The following is a 25,894-nucleotide window of genomic DNA, read 5'->3' as shown; positions in this document are numbered from 1 at the left end:
CTCCTTCGACGGTTTCGGATGGAGTCCCTCCGCTCCGCGGTGGCTTCCCTGGAGCAGGGAGATTTCATGTCTTCCATCGATATACAGGATGCCTACCTCCATGTTCCGGTAGCCCAGTGTCACCATCGCTTCCTTCGATTCGCCGTGGGGGACCTCCACTTCCAATTTGTCGCCCTTCCCTTTGGACTGGCAACAGCCCCCCGGGTGTTCACCAAGGTCCTGGCCCCGGTTTTAGCCTTACTCCGTTCCAGGGGTGTTTTTCTGCTACCGTACTTGGACGATATCCTCATCAAGGCTCCGTCCCTTTCTCAAGCGGTTGCCAGCGTGGATCTCACTCTAGAGACTCTGGCGAGGTTCGGTTGGGTCATCAACTTCCCCAAGTCCTCCCTTCCCCCCTCCAGACAACTCGTCTTCCTGGGAATGCTTTTAGACACGGGAGCGGCGGAGGTACGTCTTCCCTCGGAAAAACGTCTGATCCTCCGTGGGGCCGTTCGGGGTCTCCTTCTCCACCGTCGACCGTCCTTCCGCTTCTGCATGCGGGTATTGGGGCAGATGGTTGCCTGCTTCGAGGCGATCCCATTTGCGCAGTTTCACTCCCGCCCTCTCCAACGGGCGATCCTCTCCTCCTGGGACAAATCGCCGCAGTCTCTGGATCATCCCTTCCATCTTTCGCCTCCGGTGCGGTCATCTCTCCGCTGGTGGTTACAGTCCCCTCTTCTGGGCAGGTCCTTTCTGCCACTCAACTGGTTGGTGGTTACAACCGATGCCAGTCTCTCGGGCTGGGGAGGCGTGTTTCCTCCCCGATCCGTCCAGGGCATTTGGTCTCCATCGGAGTCCAAACTCTCGATCAATGTCCTGGAACTGAGAGCGGCCCTTCTGTCTCTACGACACTGGACTCATCTGCTGAAGGGTCATCCAGTTCGTGTACAATCAGACAACGCCACGGCCGTGGCGTACATAAACCACCAGGGGGGCACTCGCAGCGCTGCAGCGATGCGGGAGGTCACCAGCATTCTCCGTTGGGCGGAAGCCCACGTCCCGGCCCTATCTGCAATTTTTATTCCAGGGGTGGACAATTGGGCGGCGGACTTCCTCAGTCGCACCACCGTCGACCCCGGCGAGTGGTCTCTTCACCCGGAGGTATTCGAGGCCATTTGCCTTCGTTGGGGCATTCCGGACGTGGACCTCATGGCCTCAAAATTCAATCACAAGGTCCCCTCCTATCTGTCCAGGGCCAGGGATCCGGGAGCTTGCGGAGCCGACGCCCTCGTTCTTCCTTGGCGAGGCTTCGCGCGCCCATACATATTCCCTCCCATCCCTCTCCTGCCCAAGGTCCTTCGGAAGATCGCGGCGGAAGGCGTCTCGGTGATTCTGGTCGCTCCGGACTGGCCCCGCCGGTCTTGGTATGCCGACCTCATGCTGCTCCTGGCAGACGCGCCCTGGCCACTGCCCGCCAGGGAAGATCTTCTCTCTCAGGGACCGATCTTCCACCCGCGTTTAGGGTCCCTACGTTTGACGGCGTGGTTGTTGAGACCACCGTCCTGACACGTAGGGGCTTTTCTGCGGACGTCGTCCGCACCATGATCCGCGCCCGTAAGCCGTCCTCTTCTAGGATCTATTATAGGACCTGGAGGACTTTTTTGGGGTTCTGTGCCGATCTGGGGATTCCTCCGCTCCGCTTTTCTCTCCCCACCGTTTTGTCCTTCCTGCAGAGCGGACTGGCCCAAGGTCTAGGCCTTAGTTCTTTGAAGGGTCAGGTATCTGCGCTGTCCATTTTGTTTCAGCGCCCACTGGCCCCCCTTGGTCCTGTCAAGACCTTCCTTCAGGGCGTGGCTCACGCGGTTCCCCCGTATCGCCCTCCGGTACCGCCCTGGGACCTGAACCTGGTTCTCTCAGCGCTCCAGGCTTCTCTTTTCGAGCCTCTGCGGACGGTTTCCTTGCGACTTCTGTCCTGCAAGGTTATTTTCCTTGTAGCCATCACCTCTCTTCGGAGGGTGTCCGAATTGGCTGCACTCTCCTGTCTGGAACCTTTCCTAGTGTTCCACCAGGACATGGTGGTTCTTCGTCCGGTCCCTTCCTTCCTTCCTAAGGTGGTCTCCGCCTTTCATCTGAACGAGGACATCGTTCTCCCCTCTTTGTGTCCTTCCCCTTCCCATCCGCGGGAGAGGAAGCTTCATCGCCTGGACGTTGTCAGGGCGCTCAAGATTTACCTGGAAGTAACCAGCTCTTTCAGGCATACTGACTCGCTCTTTGTGGTCCCGGAAGGGTCGCGCAGAGGGATGGCGGCATCCAAAGTTGCTATCGCTCGTTTTGTCAAGATGGCTGTTACTGAGGCTTATCTCGCCAAGGGCAGGGTTCCTCCCCTTGGTGTTACCGCTCACTCCACTAGAGCGGTCGGGGCTTCCTGGGCTCAGAGAAATCGGGCTTCTTCGGAGCAGATTTGCAAGGCGGCCACTTGGTCCTCCTTGCACACCTTCACCAAGTTCTACAGGGTGCATACTCATGCGTCGGCTGACGCTGCTTTAGGCCGTCTGGTGTTGCAGGCGGCAGTTGATTGATGCCTCTGGTGTTGGTTGAGTTTGTTCTGGTCCCTCCCTTCTGGGACTGCTCTGGAACGTCCCATGGTTTCCTGTGTCCCCCAAGGAATATGGGCGAGAAAAGGAGACTTTTGTATTACTTACCAGTAAAGTCTCTTTCTCGCTCTTCCTTGGGGGACACAGCACCCGCCCTTCATTGGGTTACAGTTGTGGTTCCGGCTTGGTTGCCCCCGTTGGGGCTCGACAGTTCTTTTTCCGGTTGGTGGTTATCTTTCACTACTTGGACACGCAACTGGCAGTCTCTTCTCCAGGCTGAAGGGTATAGCTGATGGAGGAGGGGCTTACAGCTTTCGCTTAGTGTCACGCCTCCTAGGGAGCAGAGCTATACCCATGGTTTCCTGTGTCCCCCAAGGAAGAGCGAGAAAGAGACTTTACTGGTAAGTAATACAAAAGTCTCCTTTTTTAGACCTGGCATAAGCAGGGGAAAAGTCGCAGATTTGCGCCGCAATCTGCCTCAGAAATATGCTGAATATCGGCGTATTTCTGGATAATAAATGACCCCCTGTGTCTTTAAACCTTGCCCACTTGTGGACACGGTTCTGTTCTAGGCAAAACCATTCAGACTGTTTCAGTCAGAGTCACTGTGTAGCAGTATCATTTTAGGACATTGCACTTATTTTTATTTTTTTATATTGTTTTCTAGATGAAATTGTTGCTCTTAAGAGGTTAAAAATGGAAAAAGAGAAGGAAGGATTCCCTATAACATCCCTTCGAGAGATCAACACCATATTGAAAGCCCAGCATGACAATATTGTCAGGGTCCGGGTAAGCATCAGAAAGGGTACTGATCAACTCGTGTTAGTAATTGTGTTTTTTTTGTGCTATTTTTTTCTTTTCTTTTTTCTTTCCCCACATTTTAATAATAGCCATTGGTTCCTAGTCTTAACCACTTCCAGATTGCTGGTATTACAGACCATTACTTATGGTGGCAGCTGGAATTATATGTACAGAATATTGAGTGTGTTTGAGTTCAAATGTCTTGTGGTAGCAATATTACATATACTCAGATTCTTCATAGGTTATTTATTGCCTTGGCTAAATTTTACTTCAGGGGTTTTTCCCATGATACGGTTATGGTCCAACCGTTGGCACCTCCTCATTTCCTGCATAGAAGTGTTTGCACAAAGTCCCTGCACTGTCCATAGAAATCAATGGAAGATGAGGCAGACAATGAAGCATGGTTCAGTCCTTTCTTTATCTTCTATTGACCATATTGGAGAGTGACGGCCCAGGCAATAGGGGAGAGGCCTCCCTGTTTATGGGATCGATGAGGGTACCATCTATAAGACTTTACATTATATCTGGTCAGCATGGAGTAAACATTTGTCATGGGGGAACCCTTTTTAATATCTTTCCATACATGTAAGGATTAACATACTATTGAGAGGTATGGCTGGAAGATGGCTCTGTTCATTCTGCTGCTACAGCTTCTTTTCTTTCCACCCAGGAAATTGTTGTTGGGAGTAATATGGACAAAATTTACATTGTAATGAACTATGTGGAGCACGATTTGAAGAGCCTAATGGAGACCATGAAACAACCTTTCCTACCTGGTGAGTTAATTGAAGAACTTTTTTTTTTCTATTCTGTGTGTCTTCAGCCTCTGAACATCCATTCCTGAGACCTGATTTCCAAGATTTTATAGATTTTTTATTTTTTTTAATGTCTGTTTATTGAAAACAGAATCTTGAAACTACAAAATATACCAAATCTTACATAAAAATCCTAAAGGATAGATTCACAGAGCCCAAAGATATCAAGTAACTTTTCAAAAGTCCAGACATTAATGGCATGCTGTGAGGTCAACATCTGTATATCACAAAAGCAGTCCTACAGTTCTTCACAGGTATCTACCTATTCCACAAAATAAGATACGAGAAACCTAAAGAATAGCAAATACAGTATTGAGTGGAAACCATCGCTGTTGAAACTTTTTTTTTTTATTCTCTGACCTGATAAAAAGTTACGTGATGTAAACTGTAGTGAAGGTAATCTTCTTACCAGTGACTGTATTTGTGAGTTATAACCTCGCATCTGATCCTCAGCTGTGTCATGTGACCAGCACTCTGATCTCCAACTGACACAGGACAGGAAGTCAGTTACTTCTCTAGTCATTCATATGAGACTGGCATTCAGGCCAGTAATCCAAAAATAAATCAGGCAAGGCAGCCCCCCGCCAGCTCTCTAGGACTTTGGAGCATGGTAAGTCTCAGCTTAAGTCTACCTGATCCCATATGAATGATGAAAACACAGGCTGAGTTCACACTTCAGTTATTTCCATCAGTATTTTGACCCAAAGCCAGTAGGGATCGACCGATATTGATAGTTGGACATATACCCATGGTGCTGTGTCCCCCAATGCCTACTACGAGAAAAGGATTTTACGGTGAGTACAAAAAATCCAATTTTTAGGGCCGATATCGATAATTTGTCAACTTTCAGGCCGATAGCCGATAATTTATACCGATATTCTGGGTATTTTTATTTTTGAGAAAAAAAAAAATTTCCTACACAAATCTGCTGAAAATTAATGTTTATTGTTAACGTGTATTATTATTTTATTTTTTTTGTAAATCTTTTTCATTTATACTTAATATTTTGGTGTTTTTTTTTTTTTTTTTATAAAACTTTTAGCCCCCTTAGGGACTAGAACCCTTGTCCCATTCACCCTGATAGATCTCTATCAGGGTGAATAGGATCTCACACTGTCCCTGCTGCCCTGTGCTTTGTGCACACGGCAGCAGGGAGCTTAGCATGGCAGCCAGGGCTTCAATAGTGTCCTGGCTGCCATGGTAACCGATCGGAGCCCCAGGCTTACACTGCTGGGGCTCCGATCGGAGGAGCAGGGGAGAGGGGATCCTGTGGCCACAGCCCCTCCCCTCCTCTTGTCTCCTCTCCTGCCATTGGCGGCAGCGGCAGCAGCAGCACAGGGGGAGGAGACACTGCTTCCTTCTCCCCTGTGCTGCGGAGGGAACACAGAACGCGCTGTCAGCAGCGCGTTCTGTGTTCCCAATACGTTATCGGAATATCGGCAAAATAGATGCCGATACCGATAACGTTCAAAATCCTCAATATCGGCCAAACCGATAATCGGTCGATCCCTAAAAGCCAGTAGTGAAGCCTACTCAGAGATAAGGTGTAATGGAAAGATCTGCACCTGTTCTGTGTTTTTGACCCGCACCTGGTTTTATCTCACAATAACTGATGGAAATAACTGACCAAAGAGTGTGAGCCCTTAACTAGGGAAAAAATGTTTATGTACCAAAGTTTCAGCATGCACTTGGCTATATAACGTTTTGCGAAGTGCTCTAATTTTCAGTAGGTTGATCGTTCGGGCCACAGAAAGAGGCAGTAACCTCCAAATGGTAAAAAAAACCAAAAAAACTCTGAGATACTCTAATAAAGGGTGACCATTCAAGTCACAAGATAAGGAACTATCACATGTTATATTAACCCCTAGATACATAGAATGGTTAGTCACCTGTAAGCCACAAAACTCCACATCGCAGCCACAATTATTTCTATGTGAGGGCATGAAGTATGACTTGTGCCAATTGATCAGGAGTGGAGAAATCACCAAACTGGTTTATGATGGCCCTAAATAAAGCTATGCCGTCAGTGTACAGTCCTATACAATTCTCCCGAGAGCCTATCCCGATTCCCAGATATGCTGAATCCGTCAAGCAACGGGAAGATGGGACATCCCTGTTTAGAGCCTCTATGTAACGTGAAGGAAGAGGATAATAGGACATTCACCATCACCTGTGCACAGGGGAATGTACACCTCAACACTGGAATTGCAACACCAGGAAAGTCAAGCCGCAAGATCATGCAAACCGATGCAGTAGAAGGTTTCGCTTAGATCTGCAGATGATTAAAATTTCAAGCACCTAGCTCCAATCTGTGGCATGAGGGAGCAGCATAAAAGCCAGATTGAAAGCAAAATCTTTTAGCCACATGAAACCTCAAAAATCAGATCAAGTCGTGTGGGATGATTGTGCGTTGCCTCCTGTTCCTTGACGTGCCAGTTATCTCCACTTGTCACAGACTGAGATGGACCGAATAAACTCAGACGTTGGTTTATCACTTCGTCAAGATGTCAGCACTCTTCAGTGTTGTGTGTCTCGGTGGTTGGGAGAACAAGATGAACTGGAATGATAGTTAGAGGTGCACAGAGACAAACCTCTACATGGATGGATCTTCTGATTAGGAGAATGGCATGTAGAGATCCAGTCGGTACTGCAAGTGAAATTGGATGTCACATCCCAAACCTAGGGCGGCAACCAGCATATACACAAACCATAACTGCAGATCAGATAGCTGCCCTCATAATCACACGATATATTATCTTTAAAGGGGTTGCCCAGAATTAGAAGAACAGGAATGATTTCTCCTAGACGCAGCGCCACACATGTCACCAGGTTGGTATTGCAGCTCAGCTCTAATCACAACAGTGGAGCTGCAGTCCTACACAAAACCCATAGACCGATGTGATGCGGTTTCTGATAGAAAGCCATGTTTTTCTAATCATGGATGACCCTGTTAAATTGACATTTCTATTTCATTGTCAATTTAAATAGTGAACAGTAAGTAAGTTATTTGGTGAATTATTTCCATCAGTTATTTTGAGCCCAAACCAGTAGTGAAGCCTACTCGGAGATAAGGTATAATGGAAAGATCTGCACCTGTTCTGTGTTTTTGACCTGCACCTAGTTTTGGCTAACACAATAACTGATCAAATCACTAAAGTGTGAACTCTGCCTAAGGGGGAATACATCCAATTTTTCTACTGGTAAAGCAGATCTTGCCTAGTTCATTGAGCCCTCTAGGATGCCTGGTGATTTATGATCATCTGTCACCCCCTCTTTCACTGCTAGAGGTCCACTCAATGTTATTTGTCACAATCCTCCTCCATCTACACAAATTTGAACGTCCCACAGTTTTTGAAAAGTCTTCGGGTTCTCGGAAATTTTAAATTCAATTCCTTAAACTCTTGGACATGTTTTAATCATTCCATGAAGTTTTCTCCTCTTGTGTTTTTCCAGCTGACATCTGTTACTACTTAGTAGTCACCCATTTATTTCAACCAGATTTCATTTTAGCAAAGTGAATAGCAAATAACCGTCATTTTACCATTTCCTCCCTCCTCAGGTGAAGTGAAGACACTAATGATTCAGCTTTTAAGGGGTGTCCGTCACCTGCATGACAACTGGATTCTGCACAGGGACCTGAAGACCTCCAATTTACTGCTCAGTCATGCTGGTATATTAAAGGTAGGGCATCCATCCACGTTAAATAAATTGTCTCATCTCCGTGCAGCCTCCTGGAAAAAAGTTAGGCAGAGCTGAAAGGAGGCAAAGTGGCGTGACCCTTTTCTAGTTGCTGGCATTTTTTGCTATTTGCAGGATTCCGTGATGTGTAGATGAAGAATATAAACTTTGATAGCAAAGAACATCAGTGTTGCGTATCAAAGACCAAAGGGGGTCTACTATTAATTCTAGTCACCGCTCTAGAATTTTAAATACTTACTTGGGTATGCTTTATTAATGGGATAGGTTTATTGATATTTCACTGGCATGTGGAACCTACCCGTCTTTTTTTCGCCATCTCACTGTTCTAGATAAGTTAATTTAATTGGATGTCTTCTTTTCAGGTTGGAGATTTTGGCTTAGCCCGTGAATATGGCTCTCCTTTAAAGCCTTATACTCCCATTGTGGTCACCTTGTGGTATCGAGCTCCAGAACTTCTGCTTGGCGCTAAGGTAACATGCACTCAAAGACTGATGGCACATGTCCACCATTGCAACTAGTTGTTGTTTTATTGCTTTAAAATATGAAGCAACCTTGCAAATTTCTCACCCATATTTATTGGGGGACACCGGAACCGTGGGTATAGCTATGTCCTCTAGGAGGCAATGACACTAGATAAAGCTGTTAGCTCCTCCCCTGGCAGCTATACCCCCTCCAGCCTGGAGAGAGAGCTTCAGTTTTTCTAGTGTCAATAGGAGGCAAGACCTCCCTGCTCTGCAGGGAATCTCCTGAAGATTTTTTATTTTAGTTTATTTTTTTTCCCCTTTTTTTCAGATGGGAAAACATGGACGCCTCACCTCCCTGTTCTCCCGGGGTCGAGTTGCGCCAGTGCCGGTCACCCGCACTGCTGCCTCCCCCACAGAAGACAAGGTGGACCAGGGCAGCCTCGCTCCCCTGCATCTCGCCAGCCAAGGGGTCACCCATCCAAGCCCCCCTTTTCCAGCGTTCCTGCCAGTACGGTGCCAGTAGCTGAAGGGGTGACCCTGCTGGACCAGAGGAGGGGTGAAGATGGCGGCAGGAGAAGAGGATGAGGATGAAGATGAGGTGAGTAAACTAGGTAAGTATGTTTAACCCTCTTCTCCCTCCCTCGTTCATTACCAAGCAGGCCCTATGCCTTAGGGGTTCAGGTCCCTCTCTATGCCTTCCTGGATTTCTGTAAAGACTGCAGTTTTCTTACAGGGACGAGATTTCTGAAGTGCTCCTGTCATGGTCTACATAGTCTCCCCCTTACTGGGCACATAGGGGGTTAATGGCACTGCTCCAGGGAGGCCGAGCGCACCGCTGTGCAGTCTCCCGCTCCCCACACCTAGCCGCCATGATCCAACCCCTTCCGAGAGCAGACACACTGCAGTGAGAGCGCGCCGCTCCGGAGGGGTTAACCGCCATACGATTCGGCCGGCACCGCAACGGTGCCGGCCACGATGTTGTTTGTTTGCCCGCCAGCCGCGGGATGGAGCCCCCGTCCGTTGCCGGGTGGGCGCATTCATGCGTCGCTTCCACCTCCACAGGAATCTTCCTGAGCGGCACCTACCACATTACCATCCCTTTCGGGAGCGGACGCCGGGCGCGCCGCTCCGGAGGGGGTTAACTGCCATGCGTTCGGCCGGCACCGCATTGGTGTTCCGGCCGCGATGTTTGCCCAGCCCGCACTGGTGTCTGCACGGCCCCCGGGGTGCAGCCCACGTCCGTTGCCAGGCGGGCGCATTTCGCCCGCTGCTCTGGTCTCTGTGGCCGGCCAATGCAGGGGCTAAGCGCCGTTTGGTCAATGCCCTAATCGACTGTGCGCAAGGGCCTGCTAGGCCGCAAACTTCGTCCCCTGGTCCTCAAAATGGCCTTAACCATTTCATGCCCAGCCACCTCTTTAGGCCGGCATATCTGGGGATCTACTCCTGGTGCACGCTGGTAATGCAGAGGATTTTTTTTTTTACCCTTTCCCACCTCTTGTGCGCTTGAGGCTGACATCGTCGTTTAAAAAATGCGCGCCATACGGGTCCCCCTCCTCAGCCCTCACTACCGCGGGACCAACTTGTCTGTGTGGTACCACACTGGGCCATGTCCCATCTCGGATAGGGAGAACCTCTCATATTCCCAATCCGTCCTCTGGGCCGTTTGGTTGATAATTCTCCACCTGCGCAATCCAGTGAAGGACCACTGCAGGATCCCAATCCGTCCTCCGGGGCGTTTGGTTGATAATTCTCCACCTGCGCAATCCAGTGAAGGACCACTGCAGGATCCCAATCCGTCCTCCGGGGCCGTTTGGTTGATAATTCTGAGTTCTCCACCTGTTCAATACAACGGAGAACCTCTGGAATTCCCAATCCATCCTCTGGGTCGTTTGGTTGATAATTCTCCACCTGCGCAATTCAGTGAAGGATCTCTGCAGGATTCCCAATCCGTCCTCCGGGGTCTTTTGGTTGATATCTCTCCACCAGCTTATTCAATAAGGGACCTCTGATATTCCCAGTCCACCCTCCTCTTACCAATCTACCTCTGGGTCGTTTGGTTGATAATTCTCCGCCGGCGCAATTTTTATGTAGGACCTCTCTTCCCAATCCGCCCTCCCGGGTCGTTTGGTTGATAATTCTCAGTTATACAGGACAATTTTATACAGGACATCTGTTCCCATTCCACCCCCTGGGTAGTTTGGTTGATAAGCCCCCACCTGCGTAGTCCGCAACTGCTATCTGTAAGATTCTGAGGGGAGACCTGCGCGCTAGCGGACCACAGCAGGTCATCTTCTCCTCGGATATCTCCACAATCCCTCCCTTCCTCACCGGGTCAAGCTCAGGCGCACCCTCTCACAGGAGTGGGTCCGTCCGAGGGAGGGGGGGGAGGGGGGGGGGGGGAATGACTGAGTCAGATCCTGACATGAATCCGGCACAATCTCCTAAGATTGCGTCTACGGTGGCCCAACAGCATTTGTCGTAGGCTTTTACCCCCTTCCTTAGGCGGAGTAATTGCACTACTTCAGGATACGGTACTTACCTTATACATTGTCCCCTGCATAGGTGGACTAAGTACAATAGCACTGTTTCAGTGCTGGACGTATACATTCCTCCTTCTGTAGGTGGCGGAATTGCATCTCCATTAGCTCCTTCCATAGGTGGCGCGATGACATTATCACTGGTTACAAGGTGTGCTGTATGCATTACCCCCTTACTCAGGTGCTATTTGCACTCCCACAGGGTACAGGACTCGCCATATGCACCAGTTCTCGCCGTGGGCATTAACCCTCCTTCTTAGGTGGGGTATTTCCCTTCCACTGGCTTAAGTACTCTTCCATAGGTAGGGTAATTGCACCACCATTGGATATGGTCCGACTGTCGCGTTATCCTTCCATGGGCGGAGTGTGGCACATCACTGTGCTTCCTGCCTGCCTTACTCCCTTCGCAAGTGATCCACTAGCGGGGGAATAACTGAACATCTTCAGATACGGCAATTCAACTGCGCCACGGCTCTAGGTGCCTTCGCTTAATTCACAAGGGGGCGTGGCAACAGTTGGTACTCGACTGTGCCCAGCACTCTTACTCTAGTGCTATATGAGTGCCGCCAGTGGATAGGGTGGCTATTCCTCATTGTGTTCTTTTGGTGCGGTTTTTGGGCATGATTATAACTCCTCTGTCTTCTCAGGGGGTTTACTAGCATCACTTGTGTCCTAGAGACTCCCATCTCCATGGGCCTCCATTGTTCCAGTCTGTCATGATATTGTCCGCATCAGTAGTAGTGCGTACAGCATTGCACATATATGTTGAGTACGTCCCAGCGAGTCAAGTGCTTCACTGACTGTATTCTCTATCCACCACTCCTCCTTCTCTGGGAAAGTGGTTATGCTGGCGCTCTGGTAGCAGCTACAGCAAGTTCTCCTCCACAGGTGCAGCCTTTCGCTAATGCTCGAGTTCGTGGTTGCTGCAGTGGAACATCCCCTCGGGTAGGGGCCCTACCCTGACGCTAGCTTGGCAGTTGCTCCTGTTCAGCGCTGTTCCAGGTAGGGTTTTTTAAGGTTGCTCTACTTAAACTGGAGCAGTATGGTACATGGCTTCTATGGATAGTCGCAGGCCTCCCCCTCAGTTTCGCGCTGACGGGGCAAGCGCTGGCTACTACTGTGGGAGCGATATTGCGTTACCACGACATACTTGGGTTCTGTCTGTTCAGCTCTTTCGTCAGGTGATGGACTCTTCTAGCACTGTGTTCGGTGGCCTTTGCGGGTGGCCTTCTCTGCTGGGGATGGGGCTAGCAATACAGTGTGACTCCTCTTGCCTGGCTTCCTGTTCAGGCAGAGTTTTTTTTATTTTTTGGGCGCAGCCACTTTAAATCAGATAATTTTTTATTGAACATTTTACAATGTAAATACACATTTTACCATATCACGTACAAAGATGACATAGAGACATATTATCCATAAGGCTGATAACAAAAAGGATACCAAACCATGTGTAATAATCAAATTTCAACCCAACCCATCCCATCCCACCCCACCCTAACCTGCAAAATACAAAGGCACACTGTTAGACATTTCTATTCAGACGTCGAAACGACAGCCATGGTTCCCATAATTTTTCGAATTTTGCTAGGCATCCACGCTTCTGGTACACCATCCATTCATAACTCAACATCGTGTCAACCGCACTTAAGAATTCGCCTAGGGTTGGCGGCGCTGTCTGTATCCAATGTAGGGCGATTAACTTTCTAGCAACATATAACACTCTACCTATCGCTATTTTATGCACCTGACCGGTGGCCAATTCAGAGACATATCCCAACACACACACTTTAGGGTCAGAGGGTATCCGTACCTTGTAAACGTCCTGTATTGTCTGAGATACCAACTCCCAGTATCTCCCTAACCTCTCGCACGTCCACATCATATGCAACAAATCTGCAGAAACCACAGAGCACCTTGGACATTCATCCGTGGGTCTAAACCCTATACGAAACAAAAAAAAACGGTGTCTTGTAGACCCTATGGACAATAAACAGCTGCGAGAGTTTACGTCCTTCACTCAAGGAAGAGAGAGGTATCGCCTCCAGTATGTCAGACCATTGGTCATCAGTTAGCTCGCCAACATCTTTCTCCCATTTACCTTTAGCCGCAAGCGGATGTGACATTAGAAACTTATCAAGCAACAGCTTGTATATACAGGAGATCATACCTCTCCTCGCCCCCCTGGACAGAATCTGGTGCAATGCAGCATCTCTCCCTGCCACCACAGTCGTACCTTTAAATGTGGGCGCAGCCACTTAATCCTTGGCTACTTCTGTATAGCGCCAGTCTCAGACAGGAAATGGGCTTGGACCTAGCCGATTCTTTCCCTGTCCTTTTCCTCCTCTGGATCATGGTTCATAGACACCCCGCATGCCTTGGTAGTTCCTATGTTGCTACCTTCCCTCATCTGCATTTGCACAGGGTATTCTTTTGGTGGCCTTCCATTCCAGACACGCTCTGGTCCCGACTGGTGGGCTGTGGCGCCCTCCAGGGACTCCTTCCATTGGTCTGGGTGTGCTAACGGTATCTACACGAAAGCCCCCCACCTTCTCTCCCGAGCAGGAGTTCTGGAAACATACGACATGGACGCCCTGACATCTTGTTGGCGGGAGTTCTCCCTCCCTTGGTCACTGCCACTCAGAGACTACCTTCTTTCAGGGTCCGGTCTTGCATCAACATTTAGGGTCTTGGTTGACGGCGTGGCTATTAAAACAGTCATCCTGACGTGGGGAAGGTTTTTCGGCGGACGTCATCCGCACTATGATTCAGGCCGGGAAGCCTGGCGGTCCTCCTGGGATTCTGTGAAAGCCGGGACATTCCCTCGCTCTGTTTTTTCTCTCTCCACGATCCTATCCTTTCTGCAATCAGGGTTGGACCTTGGTTTAGCCCTTAGTTTCTTGATGGGTCAGGCGTTGGCGCTTCTATCCTGGGGCAGCTTCCAGCGTCCTCTGGTTCCCCTGGTGCCTATGGGAAACTTTCCTTCAGGGAGTGGCGCATTCGGTTCCTCCGTACCGTCCCTTACCGCCTTGGGATCTGAATATAGTTCTCTCAGCGTTTCAGCGTTCCAGTCTTCTCCCTTTGAGCCCTTGGGGAGAGTTCTCTCCGGCTCCTGTCCTAGAAGGTAGTTTTTTTTCTTGTGGCTATCACATCCATCAGACGGGTATTTGAGTTGGGGGTGCTCTCTTGCAGAGAACCCTTCCTGGGTCTTCACAAGGATAAGGCAGTTCTCCAGCCCATTTTCTTTTCTCCCGAAGGTGGTCTCTGTCTTCCACATCAATGAAGAAGTTGTCCTTCCTTCACTGTCCGTCTCCTCCACTCCCTAGGGAAGGGAGTTACGTCGTGACGTCAGGGCTCTGATCATTTTTGGCGGCCTCCAGTCCCTTCTGGCGTACGGAACCCCTTTTTTGTCATCCGGAGGTTCCACGCAAGAGATGGGCGGCCTCCAAGGGGGCAATTGCACGATGGATTCGGTCTGCAAATGCTGTACCATTCCGCACCCAGTGCGGGGTTCCACCCTTAGGTGTCACGGCTCACCCCACTGAGCGGTGGGCGCGTCTTTGGATATGAGGCATCGCGCTTCGGCTGCGCGGTTGTGTGACGCGGCTAACTGTCCTCCTTACACACATTCACAAACTTTTACCAGGTGCATACTTATGCATCGGCGGACGCTGCTTAGGCTGCATGGTCTTGCAGGCGGCAGTTACTTAGATACCAGCGGGGACGCTTGCTTCCATGGGTCTGTGGTTTTTCCCTCCCCGTGGACTGCTCTTGAACGTCCCACGGTTCCTGTGTCCCCCAGTGAATATGGGCGAGAAAAGGAGATTTTTGTATAACTTACCAGTAAAATCTCTTTCTCGCTCTTCATTGGGGTACACAGCACCCACCCAATATTGTTGTTTGGCCACAGTTGTGGCAGTTGCTGGTTAGAACCCTGTTGGGTCTTTTGGCATGGTTGGTGTTCCATGTTTTTTCTTGGTTGGCTTGCTTTTCCTACTGCATGTACACAAACTGAAGCTCTCTCTCCAGGCTGGAGGGGGTATAGCTGCCAGGAGAGGAGCTAACAGATTTTGCTAGTGTCAACGCCTCCTAGAGGACATAGCTATACCCACGGTCTCTGTGTCCCCCAATGAAGAGCGAGAAAGAGATTTTACTGGTAAGTTATACAAAAATCTCCTTTTTTATTTTGCCAATTTAGTCTCTTCCTTTTCTCCCCTACTTTTTGCTACCCCACCGAATGTGTGTTAGCAAGAGGCAGGATCGGACTACACAGGGCTTTGTCTGTGGTTTGAGCATGAAGCTGTTGCAATGGGGAGCATATTATTTTCATCAATTTAACAATTTTTTTAATCTTCTACACAGGAATACTCCACAGCCATAGACATGTGGTCCGTGGGCTGTATATTTGGAGAACTTCTGACACAAAAGCCTCTCTTTCCAGGAAAATCTGAGATTGATCAAATCAACAAGATATTTAAGGTAAAGTTGGCTTTTATTGTGTTGAAAGGGGTTTTCGCACCACCAACATTGTGACATTTATCGGCAGGAATCTAACCACTGTAACCGACTCTGACCACTAGTAAAAAGTGGTAGCAGGGCTACGAAAGCGCTGTACCACTTCATCTTCTGTTGGCTCTGCTTTGGACATGGACTGTAATGGCAACTCATGAAGCCATCTGGTAAAAGACGAGGTGAGTCAACAAACGATGACATTGCACCTCACTTTCCTAGTCCTGCCATTTTGGCCAAGTGGAGGAGGGTCCCAGTGGTCAGACACCACTGATATGTTGGTGAGAAAACGTCTCCAATAATTTGCATTCTGTACTTAAGTTGTGCAATGTGTGTAGGAGGCTGAATTTATAGCAGAGTCTTGTTACATGCACCTTTTCACGATGTTACTGTAAACGGTAATTCTTGTGACTTGCAAATCGCCCTCTTGTATCTAATGGTGCACAGTTGCTTTTTTGGTGGGAAGCATGAGGGATACGTTATCCATGTACCCACATTGGCTTTGCAATTCCTATCGGTCAGTTGTAACAAATTTATTTTGTAGGATCTTGGAACCCCAAGTGAGAAGATATGGCCCGGTTACAATGAGCTTCCAGCAGTGAAGAAAATGACCTTTTCTGAATATCCTTACAACAACCTCCGGAAGAGATTTGGAGCTCTGCTCTCAGACCAAGGATTTGACCTCATGAACAAGTGAGTATTTCATTTTTCATTAAATAAAAAGTTGCATGTGACATTGAACGCCATTTATAATGGAGGAGGTCTGGAGAGGTGTAGTGGCTCTTTCCTTTTACCACCACAAAAATTATGTGTTCTGTCTCCTTCAGGTTCCTGACCTACTGCCCCGCAAAAAGAATTACTGCAGAAGACGGCTTAAAACATGAATATTTCTGTGAGACTCCTCTGCCAATTGACCCATCCATGTTCCCTACCTGGCCAGCAAAAAGTGAACAGCAGAGAGTGAAACGTGGCACAAGCCCTCGCCCCCCAGAAGGGGGACTCGGTTACGCTCAGCTGGTGAGCTTGTTAATGTAGTTCTTTAAGTATAGATCACATGGGCAAACTGAGCTTTCACGTGGGGAGAATGATGATGTGCTAATGTTTGTAAAGGACCTTTCTCATCCGTCTCATTGGGTGACATGGGCATTGACCAATTGACCATGGTTATAGCTGTTGCCGCTAGGAGGCGGACACTAAGCACACAGTGTAAGCTCCTCCCTCTTCAGCTATATCCCTTCCTGCAGGGACAAAGCTAATCAGTTTTAGCTTAGGGTCTGTAGGAGGCAGACCTTCCTGCGTTGCAGGTCTGCTGATTTACTAATTTTGTCTCTTTTTTTATATTTAGCAGAAGTTTCAGGCAGTCCGGGTAAAAACTGCCTGCACTCCCACCCAGGAGACTGAAGACCAGGGGGTCACCAAAACCCCCTGCTCGTTCCCGCTATCTAGAAGAAAAGGAGGGCCAGAGGTCCCTGTAAAAACCTCTGTCTCCCGCCAGCAAGCGCATCACCACGGCCACCCCAGCGAAAGTCCCCTCTGTTCCGGTGTAGCGTCTCTCACCAAGGGGCCACACACCAAAGGTGGTGATCCGACTGGAGTCAGGGGGTCAGAAGACGTTGGACAGGTGAGTAGGCGCAGTGCTCCCCTCCACCCTCCCTCCAGTAAACCCCTCAGTACCGCCTCCAGTGCCCCCCTCCAGGACCCCGGCCAGTATTCCCTCCTCCCCACGTGTGGGCTTGGGCAGCAATCTCCTTTAAGGGTTAACATGCCTGGGACGCTGCTGCAGCAAGGGGGTGGTTGCTTTCTTTGTGTACACCGCGCGTCTGCTGCGGCTTCCTGTGCTGACTGCGTCCTCTGGAGCGCACCGCGAGAGGAGGAGGCGGGGTTGTCCTGATGAAGCACCGTTTCCTATGTCGGCGCGTCGGCTTAATTCTGGGGCAGCCGTATCCATTATTATTCGAGGCCCCCATTTTCTGTTCGGCCTGCGACTGTTGGCTTCCCTGCGGTGGCCGGGGACGCCGGTGTAGGGGGCTTGGCCTGGAAAGATGGACGGGGATTTTTTTTAAAGCTCCTGGTGGGAAATGAGGGTGTGACTGGCGTTTGAAGGGACTCAGGCTGGGTAAGTGTTTTTACCTTCTTGCAGGGCCTAACCTTCCTATTTGCCTCATTGGGGTGACGGGGTGTCATTATGCCTGAACCTAGGCCCCAGGTCCCGAAGCAGGCGGTCCCGTTGGTGCGTCATTTTGCCTGTGCATCATATCGCACAAAATTTCCATCCCCTCAGTCAGACTCCCTCTGTTTTGCGCGTGCTGTGCCACCATCAAGCGGTTCGACTCCGGACCCATTGCTTCCCGCTGCCCAACCTACGGAAGAACTGGAATGGGTGCATTTCCTGTCTAGGGTGGTATTGGATGTCTCCAATACCAAAAAAGCTATTGTGGATATATTGTCGGCAAGGCAGTCCTCTGACCGGTCCGACTCTGGGTATCATGGGGCTCGTGCCCATCGCGGCCTCCCCACAAAACGGACCAGAACTTTCTCCCCCAAAAGGGGTTCTGTGTCTCCTGTGTCCTCGGCCTCTCCTCCTCCTGCTAGAGAGTCTCACTCGGACTTGTCCTCAGCTGAAGAGGCATGTTCCGAGGAGAGAGGGTCAGATGAGGATGTTGTCTCACCAGAGGGTCAGTCGCCCAAACTATCCTCTATGGTGGACAATTTATTTACGGTAGTCCTTTATCATCTGCCAGCTCAGGTTTTTCCTTTAGAAGGTCCCATCGCTTGCACAAGTGTTTCCCCAACCACCAGGAGTTTGATTCCTCTCTCTCCAAGGAGTGGAATTTTCCAGATAGACGTTATATGTTGCCAAAACGCTTTAACGTCCTTTATCCTTTTCTGGAAGATTTGACTAAGGCCTCCTGCACACGAACGTGTGCTGCCCGTTGCCGTATTGCGGACCGCATTTCCGGATGCGCAATACACGGACGCCGTTCCATGGGCAATCCGCATCACTGATGCGGACCCATTCACTTCAATGGGTCCGCAAATCCGGAGAGGCGGAACGGAAGCACAGGAACGGAACCCTACGGAAGCACTACAGAGTGCTTCCGTGGGGTTTCGTCCCGTACTTCCGTTCCGCAAAAATATGGAACTTGTCCTATCTTTTTGCGGAATGGGCGGATCACGGACCCATTAAAGTGAATGGGTCCGCGATCTGTTGCGGCTGCCCCACGGTCGGTGTTCGTGGATTGCGGCCCGCAGCAGAACGCTACGGGGCGCACACGTTCGTATGCAGGAGGCCTAAAAAATGGTCGGCTCCCCCTATAGTGGACCTGCCAGTTTCCCGCTTGGCTAAACATACTACCTTGCCAATGGCAGATGGGGCTTCTTTTTCTGATATCAAAGAATAAGAAGCTGAAAGCGTTTGCAAAATCTGCCTTTGAAGCAGTGGGCACAGCGCTGCAGTCGGTGTTTGCCTTTACATGGTTGAGCAAGGCTATGGGGGAGTGGGCAAATAACTTGCGTCGGGGTCTTGATTCGGGAGTCCCCTCGGAGGAACTTGCAGATGTGGCCCTGCAGCTCTCGCATGCCAGTGCATATATTCGTGAAGTATCTTCGGACGCGGCCAAGTTTATGGCTCGCTCGTCAGCCTTGTTGGTGGCTATTCGCCATACCCTTTGGCTCTCATGCTTTGCGGCAGATAATGCTTCAAAGCGGACCCTGACAGCCCTCCCATTTACCGGCAGCAGACTTTTTGGTAAGCACCTGGATGAGATCATTTCGGACGCTACAGGTGGTAAGAGCACTCATTTACTTCAGAACAGGGGCGGTCTAATAAGGCAAAAAAGCGGAAGCCTGTTTGTTCGTCCCTTTCAGAGTTTTTACGGCCCCGAGGGAGCGTCCAATAAGGCTCCATTCACACGTCCGTAACGGGTTGTCCGATAAGGCTCCATTCACACGTCCGTAACGGATAGCGGCAATGTGCATTCCGCTTTTTGCGGACACTAATAGAATATGCCTATTCTTGTCCGCAATTGCGGACAAGAATAGGACATGTTCTTTTTTTTTTTCGGGAACGGAAATGCGGACCCGGAAGTGCGGGTCCGCATTTCTAGAAAAATGAATGGGTCCGCAATTCCGTTCCGCAAAATGCGGAACGAAATTGCGGGCGTGTGAATGGGTTCTAAGTCGGCCGCAGGCCAGAAGCACAAGCTTTCCTTCAAGCCACAGCCTTCCTGGCATTCCCGTCATCAGGGCTCCAAGTCCTTTAACCCTAAGAGCTCAGCTTCAAATACTTCCCTCCGTCCCATTTTTTTCGGCCGTCTCCTCCGGCCTCTCCTGCAGCCGCAGATTTTTTTTTTTCATGGCAATTCACACGCTGCTGCAGCAAGGTGTGATTGTTCCGGTTCCTGCGCAAGACCGTTTTTAGGGGTTTTACGCCATTCTCTTTGTGGTTCCCAGAAAAGAAGGGACATCCCGTTCTAGACCTCAAGGCGCTCAACAGTTTCCTTCGCGTCCTCAGATTCCGGATGGAGTCACTGAGGTCAGTCATTGCGTCCATGGAACCGGGGGAGTACTTGTCCTCGATAGACATCAATTACGCTTATCTTCACGTGCCCATATGCGTCAGTCATCAGAGGTTTCTCCGGTTCGCAGTGGGTCCATTTCACTACCAATTTGTAGCCATCCCGTTCGTCCTGGCCACCGCTCCCAGGGTCTTTTATGAAAGTTTTGGCGGCAGTCATGGCCCTGCTCCATGCCTGGGGGATCGTGGCGATCCCTTACTTAGACAACATCCTGGTGAAGGGTCCGTTGTTCCAAGGGATAGCAGACAGCCTGAGCATAGTCCTGGACACCCTGGAGCGCTTCGGATGGATCATGAACAGACAGAAGTCTTGTCTTTATCCATCGCAGCAATTGACTTATCTGGGAATGGTACTGGACACTTGTCAGGCCAAGGTGTTCTTGCCTCCAGAAAAACTATCCGCTCTCCATCTTCAGATTCAGCTCCGGTTCCCATTCGTCGCTGCATGCAGGCTCTGGGGCGCATGGTTTCTGCCTTTGAAGCAGTTCCCTATGCTCAGTTCCATACCAGAGCGCTTCAGCGAGCCATTCTGTCCAGCTTGGATCGCTCCCCAGACTCCTTGGATCGGCCAATGCGTCTCCTTGCCCCAGTGCGCCGGCCCTCCTATGGCGGATGACCTCTCCGATGTTGACATCGGGGCGTTCATTTCTCCTTCTCCATTGGAGGGTATTAACAACGGACGCAAGCCTCAGGGGTTGGGGAGAGTGTTAGAAAATCTCTCGGTCCAGGGGATATGGTCAGGCGAGAAGCGCTCCCTTCCAATCAATGTTCTGGAGTTGAGGGCAATTCAGCTCTCTCTGCAACACTGGGTCGACCATCTCAGGGGTTGTCCGGTGCGGGTGCAGTCCGACAACTCCACGGCGGTGGCATACATCAATCACCAGAGCGGCACCCGGAGCCCGACAGTCATGGAGGAGACGGCGCTGATTTTCAGCTGGGTGGGAAATAGGTTCCGGCGCTATCGGCAGTTCACATTCCAGGCGTAGACAACTGGAACGTGGACTTTCTCAGCCAGGAGCGTCTTGATCCCGGCGAGTGGGCCCTTCACCCGCAGGTCTTTCGGGACATCTGCGAGAGGTGGGGTCAGCCAGATGTGGATCTTATGGCCTCACGGTTCAACAACAAGGTCGAGGACTTTGTTGCACAGTCCAAGGACACCAGGGCCCTGGCATGCAATGCACTGGTGATCCCGTGGAGTCGGTTCACATTTCCTTACGTGTTCCCGCCTCTTCCGCTCATTCCGCGGCTTCTCAGGAAGATCAGGTCCGAGGGACTGCCCGTCATTCTCGTGGCCGCGCAGGTTGTGGCACGCATCCCTAGTCGCACTTCTCGTCGACGAACCTTGGCGTCTTCCTCTTCGGGTGAACTGGCTGTCGCAGGGGCCGATCTTTCTCTCGAATTTAGGGTCTCTACATTTAACGGCATGGCTGTTGAAGCCGCCGTACTGAAGGCTCAGGGTTTTTCGGATGCAGTGGTCCAGACTATGATTTGTGCCAGGAAGCCGTCGTCTTCCAGAATCTACCACCGGACTTGGAAGTCCTACTTTAGTTGGTGCGAGCGGAGACAGCTGTCTCCAGTTTGTTTTTCTTTGCCGCGACTTTTGGCTTTCCAGCAATTGGGCATGGACTTGGGGCTGGCTATCTTGAAAGGCGAGTCTTGGCTCTCTCCATTCTTTTTCTGCAAAATTTACTTCGCTTTCGGAGGTTTGGACTTTTCTGCAGGGGGTGGCGCATGCTGCGCCCCTCTTCTGTCCTTCATTGGATCCTTGGGATCTTAATCTAGAGCCCAACGCTCTCTAATCTTCTTCGTTTGAGCCTTGGCAGCAGGTGCCGCTGCGCTTCCTGTCTTATAAGGTGGCTTTTTTGGCTCCAATTACTTCTATCCATAGTGTCGGAACTCGCAGGTCTGTCGTGTCGGTCGCCCTTCCTGATCTTCCATCAGGATAAGGTAGTCTTTCGCCCTGTGCAGTCCTTCTTGCCGAAGGTGGTGTCGGCATTCCATCTAAATGAGGAGATTATTCTTCCTTCATTTTGTCCTGGCCCGTCTCATCCTCGAGAACAGTTGCTCCATACTCTGGATCTGGTGCGTGCAGTGCGTATCTATCTGTCCCAGACGGCATCTTTCAGGCGGACAGATTCCCTGTTCGTGATTCCAGAGGGGCCGAGACGAGGGCTGGCGGCGTCAAAGACTTCCATTTCCAGATGGATTAGTTTGGCTATTGTGGAAGCGTACTGCGTTACGGACCGGGCCCCGCCCTTCCGGGTGAATGCTTATTCGGCTCAGGCAGTGGGAGCCTCTGGGGCGATACATCACGGAGCTTCGGCCCTTCAGGTGTGCAAGGCGCCAACCTGGTCGTCTTTGCATACTTTTACAGGGTGCACATCTTTGCATCTTCTGACGCTTTTTTGGGGTGTAGAGTTTTGCAAACAGCGGTTCTCTGATTGGCAGGGGGATTGTAGTTAAGCCCACCCCCAGGGACTGCTCTGGAACGTCCCATGGTCAATGCCTGTTTTCCCCCAATGAGACGGATGAGAAAACTAGGTTTTTGTACTCACCGTAAAATCAGTTTCTCTTCCGTTCATTGGGGGACACAGCTCCCACCCAGTTTTTTGTTTAAGGGCCTTTTTGGGCCTGTGTGGTTCTGGGTTTGCACATAATGTGATTTTCTTATGTCTGGCTTCTCCTACTGCTTTTGCACTAAACTGATTAGCTTGGTCCCTGCAGGAAGGGATATAGCTGAAGGAGGAGCTTACACTGTGTGCTTAGTGTCCGCCAATGAAACGCAAGAGAAACAGATTTTACGATGAGTGCAAAAATCTAGTTTTACCTGCCTGTTGTAATGGGAACGTTAATGTGGACTTTAGGAATCCATGACAGCTGAGTTCTTACCAGATGTATTAGGGTAGTGTCCCACGTAATATGGAATATTACAACAAACACGTGTCAGAAGCGTGACAAAGTCTGACAGGTGACTTAGAATTCGTGTACTAAAGGTTGTGTCCCATGTTGTGACTGCCATGGCCATAAGCATGTGCATTAGAAAAGCTGCTATTGCGCACAATGAGCCTATCCATATCTGCCTTGCACCCAGCAGATGCCAAGAGTGTCCTTTTGACATACGTTGGACTTGTATGCATTAGTATACATTTTGGATTTGTGTATTGGAAAGTGTACCCTACTATGCATTCATTTGCAGAGGGACACAACAAATCCAGCTAATTGCCTCAGCTGGTAATTATTGGGAATCAACCATTTGTTCCAAATAATTGCCTGCTGATCGGAATTATTTGCAGCAATGACCTCCCCTGTGTGTGGAGGAGTTTTGTCATACAGATTCACTGTTTCTACTGTGATCGCTCATCCCCATACAGATTAATTCTTTCTGGGCAGCAGATTCCTGTTTACACAGTTAATAGCAACTGAGGCATCTGAGCGGTTAAACAGGGAAGGGGCTCCCTCTGTTCACCAGTCGCCCCAACAGTGCAAGTGGTTCTCATGGCATTGCAAAGTTAGAAAATGTCCAAAATGTTACAATGTCACATTATCTCGGATGGTGAACACTGTCCAAAAAAAAAAAAAAAAAAGGCAAATGCCAGAAATGGCTTCTTCGCCTTCTAAATAATTTGAGTATAAAAATGATCAAATACCAATAAAATTACTGTTTTCCGCACTAAAAAAAATAGTTTCAGGATATGGAGACAGAAACAATTAAAGTTTTTTGATTTTGTGAAAGTGGTAAAACATATAAATGTCATGGGTCTTGGAAGGCGGGGAAGAAAATGTGGAGATGTTGTAGCCATAAGCAGCTTAGCCCTACAGTTTTGTTTTACAAAAGAAGCATTGGCAGTGTATGTGATGGAGCACTTGTACATCATGCACTTGTTTGCATTGGCCTCCATTGTAATATCCTGTTCTTTTTATTTCAGGGGGATGATGACCTCAAGGAAACTGGGTTTCACCTAACCACCACTAATCAGGGGGCCTCTGCCGCAGGGCCTGGCTTCAGCCTCAAGTTCTAAGTGTGCTGGATAAGAAAGTGACTTTATTTTCTGATTTGAGAACATAATATTGAGGACTTAGGATTCAAGCCCCAGCAAACACCCCTGTACGATATCAGATGTGTCTACTACCACATCACACCATGAATGTTTGCTTCATTCCAGAGGAGGACCTTGAGACCTGACCAGGGACTGACGTCTTTGACGTATTTATTTTTCACTCTTGTACATTTGTAGAATTAAAATGCAATTTTTAATTGTTTACATTTCTTTTGTTGGTCAATTCTGTCAATCATTGAGATTTTAACTCCTGTCTTGAATAGGGGGGATTGTTTCAGATTCTATATGAAAGCTGAATTCACACACCGCAGCCTTTTTAATGGCAATAGGTGGATTATTTTTGTCAGATACTGTGACCAGATGTTAGTGTCTATAGTAAAGTGCTGAAAAGTCTATATATTTACTTTATTATTATATATATATTTTTTTTGTGGCAATTTTTTCCCCAAACAGCATTTTCTGGATGTAGAATTTCTTGCCCATGTCATGAAGACCATGGGTGTATCTGCTGCTATTTGGAGGTGAAACCGATATGAGAAGCTAACATTTTTTCTTATCAGCTATACCCATCAGGAGGACACTGAGCTAATCTAAATTTTAGCTATTATTTTTTTTTCTGGGAATACTGGCAGCAGACCCCACGAGCAAGCAGGGAGACCAGCAGGTCATTAAACCCACTGTTCGTTCCCTACCTCAGAAGACACGGTGGTATGAAAATGCAAGGAGCACTCCCCACCTTCCCTTAACTGCCTTACTGATCCTGCTTCTGACCCGGTCTATTAGACTAATAGAGGCCGCAGCTGTTTGCGACCAACCAGGCCACGTGTCCAGCATCCTTTCCCACCTCAGGCCACATCCTGGCTGGTGGGGGGTTCCTTCTCTATTGCCTGGGTCCAGTGCGGTGTTCTGCACTACAACCAAACTATATGTTGGGGTTGCTTTGACAGCCTGGGACTTTGTGAGAGTTCCCAGGGCTGTCATGGCTAATTGCCTGAAAAGCCAGAGGTACTGCTCCTGAAGCAGGCTTACAGCATCCCTTAGACTACAATAGTATTTGATTGCGTTGTATGGAACAAGTGATCAGAAGACCACATGTCTAATGAGTAATGTGATCAAAAAGTCAAAATGTACCCCAAAATGGTGCCATTAAAAACTACAGTTTGCCCCACACAAAAACAAGTACTCACACAGCAATCTAAAAAAAAGTTATGGCTGCCACTCTGACAATGCAAAGAAGTAGTAAAACATAATAGAAACAATATAAATTGGTATTGCCGTAATCTTACTAAGCCACACAATAAGGTCACTTTTCGCGTTCAGTGAATGTCATAAAAGTAAAAATCCTGGCGGAATTGCCATTTATTTATTTTTTGCCAATTTCACCCCGCGAAAAGTTTTTTTCCCGTTTTCCAATAGTGCCATTAAGAAATACAACTTGTCCTGCAAAAAACAAGCCCTTATACGGCTTTGTGAACAGAAAATGAATAAAAATAGCCTGTATTTGGAAGGGGTTAAACTAATCGAGGCTGTGGCTTCTGCGGTCTGCAAGGCCCCATGTCTGGCAACCTCTTCCTTCTCTTGCTGGGTCTAAAGCTGCTGTGACGGAAACTGGTCGCACCAGCTCCTTTCCAGACCCAAGCCTCTCCTACTAAGGCTACTTTCACACTGGCGTTTTGGCTTTCCGTTTGTGAGATCCGTTCAGGGCTCTCACAAGCGGTCCAAAACTGATCAGTTTTGCCCTAATGCATTCTGAGCGGATCCTTTTTCCATTCAGAATACATCAGTTTGCCTCCGTTCTGTCTCCATTCCGCTTTGGAGGTGGACACCAAAACGCTGCTTGCATAGAAAACAAATCCATCATCCAT

At 49.2% G+C, this 25,894-nt stretch overlaps 1 protein-coding gene across 7 annotated transcripts in view; it reads left to right on the top strand.

Annotated features, from left to right (window-relative positions):
• LOC120997860 (cyclin-dependent kinase 11B) overlaps positions 1-24,226 on the top strand; it is a 66,012-nt gene extending 41,786 nt beyond the window's left edge. For 6 of the 7 annotated variants that reach the window (XM_040428223.1, XM_040428233.1, XM_040428215.1 and 3 more), the window contains 8 exons: positions 3,241-3,362; positions 4,045-4,150; positions 7,749-7,870; positions 8,251-8,358; positions 15,249-15,365; positions 15,940-16,088; positions 16,223-16,412; positions 23,898-24,226. In XM_040428223.1, coding sequence (XP_040284157.1) covers positions 3,241-3,362; positions 4,045-4,150; positions 7,749-7,870; positions 8,251-8,358; positions 15,249-15,365; positions 15,940-16,088; positions 16,223-16,412; positions 23,898-23,990 — 1,007 coding nt within the window. In that variant the 3' untranslated portion in view covers positions 23,991-24,226. The remainder of the gene's footprint in view (positions 1-3,240; positions 3,363-4,044; positions 4,151-7,748; positions 7,871-8,250; positions 8,359-15,248; positions 15,366-15,939; positions 16,089-16,222; positions 16,413-23,897) is intronic. The other variant, XM_040428190.1, reaches the window with a different exon arrangement.
• Positions 24,227-25,894: the final 1,668 nt, after the last annotated feature.

This window comes from Bufo bufo, chromosome 1, assembly GCF_905171765.1.
Source record: "Bufo bufo chromosome 1, aBufBuf1.1, whole genome shotgun sequence".
Classification (NCBI taxonomy): Eukaryota; Metazoa; Chordata; class Amphibia; order Anura; family Bufonidae; genus Bufo; species Bufo bufo.
This window is presented reverse-complemented; position numbering and strand designations above follow the sequence as displayed.